Source organism: Protobothrops mucrosquamatus, unplaced genomic scaffold (assembly GCF_001527695.2).
Source record: "Protobothrops mucrosquamatus isolate PMUCROS unplaced genomic scaffold, P.Mucros_1.0 scaffold2953, whole genome shotgun sequence".
Classification (NCBI taxonomy): Eukaryota; Metazoa; Chordata; class Lepidosauria; order Squamata; family Viperidae; genus Protobothrops; species Protobothrops mucrosquamatus.
The window spans coordinates 106,664-116,797 of NW_015388976.1; the positions used below are offsets into that span (position 1 = coordinate 106,664).

A 10,134-nucleotide genomic window follows, 5' to 3' on the forward strand; every position below is an offset into this window, starting at 1 on the left:
TCTTGAGGGCGCGGCGGAAAGTAAGGAGATCCGGAATCATCCGGATCTCGGGGGGTAGTTCGTTCCAGAGGGTGGGGGCACCCACAGAGAAGGCCCTTCCCCTGGGGGTCGCCAGCCGACATTGTTTGGCCGACGGCACCCTGAGGAGACCCACTCTGTGGGAGCGTACCGGTCTGTGGGAGGAAATCTGTGGCAGAAATCTGTGGCAGATTACCCCAGCTCTTGCCAACCTAGTGTTCAAGGGCATGCAAATGCGAGTAGATAAATAGGTACCACTTTGCTGGGAAGTACTGCTGGCCATGTGACCAGGGAAATGTCTTGGGAGACATGGCTCAATGGCCTTGAATCATAGATGAGCATCGCTCCCTACAGTCGGTAATAATCCTTTTATACTGATATTCCCTGCAGAGGAACCAAAATCCTCTACAGGTAGTCCTCAACTTACAACCACAATTGAGACCAGGACTTTCGTCACTAAATGAGGCAGTTTTTAAGTGAGTCATGCCCAATTTTACAACCTTTTTTTTGCTGTGATCGTGAAGCGAATCACATGTTTGTTAAGCAAATCTGGCTTCTCCCATTGACTTTGCCTATCAGAAGCCAGCAAAGAAAGGTGCAAAGACCAATCCTGTCACACACACACACACACACACACACACAAACACACCAGGACACTAAATACAGGCTGGTTGCCAACTGCCCAATTTCTGACCATGCAGCTGTGGGGATGCTGCATCAGTTATAAGCGTGAGAACAGGTCATAAATCATAAGTTTTTTCAGAATCATTGGAACATCAAACAGTCACTGTAAGTGGATGATTGCCTATACGTGTCTTGCTTGAAATATGCCATGCTGAATCTAAGTGCTCATTTCTGAACAAGCATGCATTGGGATGACTAATTTAAAAACAAAAACAAAAAAACATGTCCCTGCTAATTTCCGGCAAGCATCCTTGAAGAGGTGCACTCTATCGGTTTTGTTTGCTTTTGAGCAGGGCTCTCCCAACTTGGCCACTTTACGACTTGTGGATTTCAACTCCCAGAATTCCCCAGCCAGCCATGTATAACTGGCTGAGGAATTCTGGGAGTTGAAATCCATATAGAGAAAGGTGTATGGAACAATAACCCTTACTTTTTTTGGGGGGGGGGGAGATTTAAGTTTATCCACTTGAATTATCAGAACCTGAATGGCAGCCTTCCCTAGAATTGGGTTATAAAGGGTTCTCGTCCCTATTATAAGCATAATGAAATAAATATAAACAATCCATATTTAGATGTCTTCTTGGTGGGACCTATGAAGAGGACAGAGTTATCTGTAGAGGGAAGGAGGGCAGGAATGTCAACAAAATCAAGGGGGTGGTCACAAATGTGGATTCAAATCCATAATTATTATTTTTTTTACATATATGGGGGGTCTGCCTGTGAAGGAACTGGGGAAAAGGGAACAGAAGCACGTGCATGTCGTGCTGGACAGAGCATATGACAATATTTATGACCCTCATTTCTAATTCTGAAATGTTGGCAGATATGGCGAAAGCAAGCAAATTTTTCCATTTGTGCAAGAGTTTGGGCTCCGTTGCATACTGGGGGGAAAAAAAGGGGATGCTGGTAGCCAGCACTCTTTTTACAGCATGCATCCTTCTCTCTCTTTCTCATTCTCTCTCCCCCTCTCTCTCCTTTTCCTTTTCCCTTTTCCTCCCCCCCCCCTTTCCCTTAAAATCCTCTTAAAAATGAAACCAAACAAAATTGTGATAACAATAGAAATAGCACTTAAACATATACCGCCCCATCGTGCTTTACAGCACTCTCTGGGCAGTTTACAACGTCAGCATATTGCCCTCAACAATCTGAGTCCTCGTTTTACTGACCTTGGAAGATTGGAAAGCTGAATCAAACTTGAGCGGGTCAGGATTGAACTCCTGGTTGTGGGCAGAGTTAGCCTGCAATACTCCATTCTAACCATTGCGCCACCAGGGTTCCTATGATGGGGTGCAGAACCCTCTTGAGAGCCAATGTAGAGAAGTAGTTAAGGCATCAGGCTAGCCCAGGGGTAGGCAACCTTGGCTCTTTTATGACTCGTGGACTTCAACTCCCAGAATTCCTGAGCCAGCTATGCTAAGGGGAAAGGGAGAAGTTCCAAGCTGAGCCATGCTGGCTCAGGAATTCTGGGAGTTGTAGTCCACGAGTCATAAAAGAGCCAAGGTTGCCTACCCATGGGTTAGATCAGTGGTGGTGAACCTATGGCACGAACCTATGGCACAGATTTAAAAAAAGTTTTGGATAAGCATTTAAAACATGGCATATATCTCTGGTCATTCTTTGCAACATAGCCTTTCTGAGTCCTGAATTATATGAATTTTTATAAGCAGAACAAAGAGAATAGACCTGAGGCAGGCTAACACAGCTCCCTAAGGCTCTGGGTGCAATAGACATGCAAAGGTAAACCCCGGTTCTATCTTACTGTCTCCTGTCTATGCTAAGGTAGAATACCTGCTGACTTTTAGATATTTTGGACTTCCTTATCCGGCATCTCTTACCATCCCTGTGGCCAACGAGGAGTTGAATTCCAAAATATCTTAACTACCATGTGTCAAGCATGAAACTTTGGCAGCTACGTGCCTCTGTGTTTCAACTAGAGTGGGGGGGGGAGGTGTTACTTTCAAGTGGGTTAGATGGAGAAACGAAACTTCTACGATTCCGCTGAAGACTGTGAGAGCCTGAAATCTTTTCAAGCCAAGATGACTCACTTAACGACTGTTGCAAAAACCATTATAAAATCGAGGCCAATCATGTGGTGACTCAATTTATGACTAGAATACCAGGCTCAGTTATGGTCGTAAGTCAAGGACTACTCCTTGTATGAGTGTAATGGCCTGGTTTGGACTGCCTGCTGAATTATGCATAGCCCAGGAGCATCCACACCAGGGTATCAAAATAGTCAAGATGGCATCTGCAACGGCATAATAGAATCAGAAGCCTTTTTTTGCAACCTGGAGGATCTAGTTCAAAATAATAAATAACAGAATTGGAAGGGACCTTGGAGGTCTTCTAGTCCAACCCCTTGTTCAAGCAGGAGACCCCATACGATTCTGGACAGATGGTTGTCCAATCTCTTCTTGAAAGCCTCCATTGATGGAGCACCCACAACTTCTGGAGGCAGGTCATTCCACTGGTTAATTGTTCTCATTGTCAGGAAGTTTCTCCTTAGTTCTAGGTTGCTTCTTTCCTTGATTAGTTTCCATCCATTGCTTCTTGTCCTGTCTTCAGGCGCTTTGGAGAATAGCTTGACCCCCCTATTCTTTGTGGTAGCCCCTCAAATATTGGAACACTGCTATCATGTCCCCCCTCATCCTTCTCTTCTCTTCACTAAACTAAACATACCCAATTCCAGCAACTGTTCTTTTAGCCTCAAGTCCCCTAATCATCTTTGTTGCTCTTCTCTGCACTCTTTCTAGAGTCTCAACATCTTTTTTACATCCTGGTGACCAAAACTGGACGCAGTATTCCAAGTGTGGTCCTACCAAGGCATTATAAAGCAAATCGTAGAAGCCACCATAGAAGCTGCCAAAGTCAACATTTGTATGAACCCAGTTTGTCGTGTGGCTAGTTCAACAATAGCGATACAGGTTTAGTGTTTAGGGACCAGCAACCTGGTCATTCAGTGAAGTACTTGTATGTGAAACATGGTGATTTTACAATCTCACTTCAGCTTTCCTTTGCTTTACAGACCTGCAAAGATAACAAATTTGAGAACTAGGGGACTGTGTGGAAACTTTTCACAAGCAATGAAATAAAGCTAGGCTCTAATTTGTAAATGGCTTACCTTGAAAAAGAACGAAGAATTAAGAACTTTAGCAATTCTAAGAAAGAGAGCTGCTTGGAGCCCCTTTTCCCTTTTTTGTATTTTTTTTTTAAAAAAAAAGCTATAGAGGAAAGAGGTGTATGTTTGGCATTTTGCACAACTCGCCTCTCATTGTTTTGTTATGCTTTGCAAGCTGCTAGTAATTAGCGCATTTCGACTGTTGCTTTTATATTCTCAATGGGCAGCCCTTTGCCAAGCCTAGCAAGCTCCAACCCATAAAATCTGGCCTCTGCAGAAACTTTTTGGGAATGCATTAGAGAGGACGAGAAAAGGGGAAATGTGCCCTGAGCACTGAGCTTTTCGTTTGAATTTGCTCTTGATGGAATATTATTTATGGCCATGTGAAATATAATGAAGGCAGGTAAGCTCTCCCTTCGCTCCGTTCGAGCGGCTGAGGAGCGCATGGCGCCTGCCTGCCGTTTATTTCAAGATATTCATCTTCTGAAGTTCTCTCAGCCAGCGTCACGTAGAAGACGCTGGCATGATCCAGCGAGAACATGAAGGAATCAGGGCGAACTCTGAGGCAGCCTTTGGGCTGGAGCAAGGCAGAAGAGCCAAGAGGGAGGACCCTTGGTCACAACTAGGAAAGCAAAAGTGGACACCTTAGCTAGAAAACGTTCGATCTGACATTGCTGCTGCAGGAAAGGAATGTTTTCAGGGTATATGGAAGACAAAAATTATACCCTCGGCTTGGATCCAGGTGAAGGGTTGCCCATGTACCTGAGATAAGAGGCAGTGCTTTTTTGCCTCTGAGGAAAATAATTGTTGGAACGTGTTGGGCGCAACACATCAAGAGTTTCTTCCCAAGCATCCACTTGAGATCTATTTTTTTTTTTCATTTTTGCTTTAAAAATGGTTTTAAAAGACCCAAGGGCCAAACAAGAAGTAATTTTCTTCAGATCCATGGCTGGATTCCCAAATGTCTCCAAATAATTGGTTAAATCTCGTTTTCTGCCTACCATGGAAGTGAAAGAAGAAAGGGGGGGGGGGAAATGGGTTAAGGTTGAAGAGTCTTTAGTAGAATGACAGAACATGTAGAAAATCTTTTAATTTCATTCCAAGCATCTCTAATTGCAGACAAAACAAAACAAAATATCTTGGATCTGGATTATTTATTTGGTAGCTTACTTAAGATATTTCTTTTACATGGAAATATTGGAAAATTCCTTGTATCTAGCCAGCGAATTGATCTGTTGTCTTTAACATCTAGCTGGAAGCGGCTGGGATTAATGACGTAAATTGATGAACAGTGTTGAAACTCCCCGTACAATTTATAAAACAACTCCAGATCCTGGACTGATTTGGAAAATTGCCATGTCAATGGTGGAGAGCATCGTAGAATGAGAGAAGAAGCAAAATCAAGGGAAGAAGGAACTAGCTCCAGTTGCATTTCTCAGTTCCTTTGAGTGATTAACTCTTCAGCCTAAGTGGAAAGGATTTTCAGAATTTACCTGGATAAATTTAGAGGAACCAGCCACCCATTATCCCCCTCCACAAACGTATTTTAAAAATACATTTGGGATCCATTATGGCAGTGGTGGCGAACCTATGGCACGGGTGCCAGAGGCAGCACTCAGAGCCCTCTCTGTGGACATGCGCGCTGTTGCCCCAGTCCTAGGCCTTCAGCTGGGTTTTATAAAACCTTTTTGTTTTAGGCCTCCGTCGCCGTGTACAAAAAAAAAAGGTTCAATCAATCAGTCAATTTCAACTTCTCGCGGGGAAAAAAAAGATCTTGCAAAGTTGGAATTGATTGATTGAACTTTTTAGTCCCACCCAGTCTGCCGTTACCACCGCAGCCACACCCACCCAATGGGCCACACCCACCCGGCACCCGATGATGCATAAGTGGGTTTTGGGTTGCAATTTGGGCACTCGGTCTCTAAAAGGTTCGCCATCACTGCATTATGGGATGCTTTGGGATCCATTATTACAAGTAGTCCTTGACAGTGGTGGGATTCAAATAGGTGAACAACCGGTTCTCTGTGTGGATGCCGCTTCCGGAAGTCCGTTCTGGGCCTGGGCAACAAAAAATTAGCTACCGGTTCTGCCAAACTAGTGCGAAGTGGCTGAATCCCACCACAGGAAGGAAGGAAGGAAGGAAGGAAGGAAGGAAGGAAGGAAGGAAGGAAGGAAGGAAGGAAGGAGTTGTGGGATTCAAATATGTGAACAACCGATTCTCTGTGTGGATGCCGCTTCCGGAAGTCCGTTCTGGGCCTGGGAAACAAAAAATTAGCTACCGGTTCTGTCAAAGTGATGCAAATCGGCTGAATCCCACCACTGGTCCTTGACTTACAACTATTTGTTTAGTGACTGTTCAAAATTACAACGGCACTGAAAAAAAGTGCCTTACAGCTGGTCCTTGCAACTACAACTGTTACAGCATATCCACGGTCACATGATCAGACTTCAGGCGTTTGGCAACCGGCATGCATTCAGTATGGCTGCCGCATCCTGGGATCACGTGATGATTATTTGCCACCTTCCGAATTGGCTTCAACAAGCAAAGTCAATGGGGGAATCTGGATTTGGTTAATGACAGCAATATGATTCACTTAACTATTGCAATAATTCGCTTAGCAACCGTGACAAAAAAAAGGTCATGAAATCAGATGCGATTCACTTCACAACCACCTTGCTTAGCACTGGAAATGCTGGCTCCAACTTTAAGTTGAGGATTACCTGTAATTGAAATTAAACAGGATGCCTTCATCTCACCATCTTCTCAGCTAAAGTAGGTAAAACACAGTGGTGTCCACAGAGAGGGTTAAACCTGCTGGGGTTTCCAGATGATGCTCCATCCACCATTTTGCTAGTTTTGACCCACCCATCCTACAGATGCCAGCACCTCCGGCACTCCTGGAGGTTTGTGAGGAAATGCCAAAATTAGTCAAGCTGTTTCTCCTCTTTTGCCAAGGAAACAGCATTGTGCAGAAGAAAGAGACTTCATTTTCCTCATTCAGTTTTCCTTTCGCCGTTTCTCTGGGTCAAAAAAAACCCCTACCCTAGAAATAACATGACCCACAGTAAGCAAGCTTTCAATTGTGTGTTTATCAGCTCCATCCCTCAGTACAAACAGACCACCCAGACCTGGCGGGGTCTCCAGACTTCCTCCATGTCTCCCCCTTTGTGTGTGCCAAAGCAGATGGGCTGGTGAGCGTTAGGATTCGCTGCTGTGTTGTCTGTGTGCTACGCAACCCTGGAGAATAGCTAAACAGTCATGTTTCTGGTTTATAACTGGACTGGCAGAAATCTGGGGGAGAAGTTAACCTATTGCAGCAAATCCTCCACCCCACAGTTATGGGTGGGTTTGACCAGCAGGCAGGCCAAGCCAGAATGTGGCTGTATTTTTACTTGTAGTGGTTTGTTGAGCGATGCCCATCTCAATCTCTGCTTGCTTTTCAAAATATTTACTCTGCTCACAAAAGGGGGGTGCCAACACAGCTCTGACCCCCTCCCCAAATCCATATCTGATCAAACCACCAAAGATCAGCCCAACATCAAACAATTGAGAGCCAACTGTCTCTGGAAGCCATTCTAACAAACACGGAATTATTTTGTTCTCTGAAATCTGAGTCCATAATCTGCAGTTCACAGATAGCCCCATCCCAGCACCTCTTTGCAGCCCCTGAAACATCTTCAAAAAGGGTTGGGCAAAAATATGGAGGTCATTGTTGGTCCTGGAGGAATCGAAGGAGCATCATGAATGCTTTGAACATTGCTGAAAATTAAAACCCCTCACAATCCCAGCAACTCTTCTCTTGGGGATCAAATTGCTTTCCACCCCTTTTGAGATAAGGAGTGGGGTCTTAAGGGCGAAAACAGAAGCTTTTAGTCTCTGCAAGTCTTCAGGTCCCCATGTTACCTTATAAAGCTTCCCAAGTGTCTCCCATCAAATTAAAAAGGGCCAAGATTTGTGGAAAGATTCAAGCTTACCCACAATGGAGGGACGGAGGGATGGGAAGATAATAGAATTTGCTGAGACATTGTCTTAAGTTTAATGACGACTGAAAACCTCTTACCGTATTGACTTTTTGCAAGAAACAGGAAAAATGAAGTTGTGATTATGGTTTTGATTATTGGAATAAATATAATAGGTTGTAGAAAAATGTAAGCAACGCTGTAACCATAGAGTAAGCAGTTAATTTGTATTCATACTTACAACTGCTGTAAAAGAAAATGAGAAGTCACTATGAAGCAGTATATAAGTCTAAGTCCTATTGCTATTGCTAAATACGGAGCATTATTTTGTTGCAGAAAACAAGAATATGTTGAAATATATGGAAAATATTACTTCTCCATAATTGTTTGTTTGTTTTCTGCCTTCGTACATCTTTCTTTCTTCCTTTTTTTTCTCATTCTAAGTATTAGTTCTTATTAGATGTTACTCTGTTTTTCCGCTGGCTGGGGAATTCTGGGAGTTGAAATCCACAAGTCTTACAGGTGCCAAATTTGGAGATCCCTGCTCTTTAACTCACCTGGCTATTTAAACCAGTCATTTAAACCTCACTGCATTTGCAGACCTAGAGCTGCTGTTCCCTGAAACAGATGCAATTTGCTGCAAAAGAAATCCAAAATAACAGCTTCTCCTCTTCTCTCTCCTCTTCTCTCTTTCCAAAATTAGGTACCTCTGAACTCAGCCCCTTCTCTGACCCACGGCAGTTTGATCGGTCCTTCTCTGCTCTACCAGGCCTTACCGAGACCCAGTTTCCAGACCCAAGAATGCATTACCCTGGCGCCATGCCTGCGGCCTTCCCTTACACAGCGACACCATCCGCTACAGGAATCGGTGGCCTCAGTATGACCAGCATGCCAACAGCCACTAGGTTCCACCACACCTATCTTCCCCCGCCGTACCCCAGCTCCACCCAAAACCAGAGTGGACCTTTCCAGACCAATCCCTCCCCCTACCACTTGTACTATGGTGCATCCTCCGGGTCGTACCAGTTCTCCATGGTGGCAGGAGGAGAGCGCTCGCCAACCCGGATGCTGCCCTCTTGCCCGAGTGCCACAGCAGGAAACAACTTGATCAATCCCAGTCTCACCAGTCAGGCTGATGGTGTGGAAGCAGACGGGAGCCATAGTAACTCCCCGACAACCATGACAACAACTGGGAGAATGGACGAAGCTGTCTGGAGACCATATTGAAAAAGGACTGAAGGCCAAGCCATGTTCTTCAGAAATTGGTGGTTCAAAGGAGAGAAGAACCAAAAAGAGCTGCAACTGGTGATCCTGTCCACTCCATCCCCAAAGTGGCGTTGGCATCCCAAATGAGATCGTTCTTGTCCAAAACATCGATCATAAGAAATGAAACAAGCACAGGAAGGCTAGCGATAGCATGAATTGGGATTCATTTCGAAACAAATCTTCATGGGTTCTTCTCAACAAATGGTCTGTGACAGCTTTCCCCCAGCTTGGAGCATCCAAGTGGATTGGGACTACTTGGAGTTGTTACCTGCACACACCTTGGTGGCTCTCGGCCACGAAAGACTGTCTGTTGTGTCCAGAACAGACAAAAGAATGGGTAGAAAAGAAATACTTTACTTGGTTGTAGCAAAATGGCCAAACACAAAAAGTTCTGCCTTTCCAACTCGGTGCCTCCCAGATAGGTCAGATTAATACCTTCCAGTATCCCCAGCCAGTTTGGAGATTATGGGAGGTGTAATCCAACACATCCAGAGAGTGCCTGCTTAGAGAAGGCTGTGCCTAGCAATCATCTCAAAGGCCAAGCAGTGTTTCAAATGTATGGATGGATGCATGGATGCATGATGGATCAAAGGTCCCTCAAATAATGGAGCTGATGGCAGAGGTCTGTGAATCCAGGTCAGACTGAAGTTAGGATCAGGATGTTTTCCTGTTTTGCACTGCACACTTTACTCCTCTCTAAGAGGAGGTAAGAGCAAAACAAAAAACAAACAAAAAACAAAAAACCCAGGGCAGAAGACAAAGCTTGGTGATAGAATGGGAATCCAACAGATCCTATACAGAACACGTGAAAAGATTCTGCTACTTCAGTCCCACGAAAAAATATACAACTGTGATTTTGTTCCCTGGGGTCAGAATTCTCTTTCTGAATTTGAGCTGAAGCATTTTGGATGTCCCACTTTTTCCCATTAAGATGTTGAGCTGGCTTTTTAAACCCCCGTTCTGATATCCCCAGATACCAGATGGCCAGATGAGAAGTCATAAGTGTAGAAAGGTACAATCTCCCCGTCAGGAGCCAACAAGCTGGAATGCTGATGGCCATCTGCCCCAGAGATGGAGAGTGAACCCAT

General features: G+C 44.5%; 1 protein-coding gene across 1 annotated transcript in view; it reads left to right on the plus strand.

The window, feature by feature from the left end:
• Positions 1–9,007, plus strand: part of RUNX3 (RUNX family transcription factor 3) — a 111,989-nt gene extending 102,982 nt beyond the window's left edge. Inside the window, exon 5 of the mRNA XM_015826084.2 lies at positions 8,484–9,007. Within this exon, the coding sequence (XP_015681570.1) occupies positions 8,484–9,007 (524 nt within the window). The remainder of the gene's footprint in view (positions 1–8,483) is intronic.
• The last annotated feature ends 1,127 nt before the right edge of the window (positions 9,008–10,134 follow it).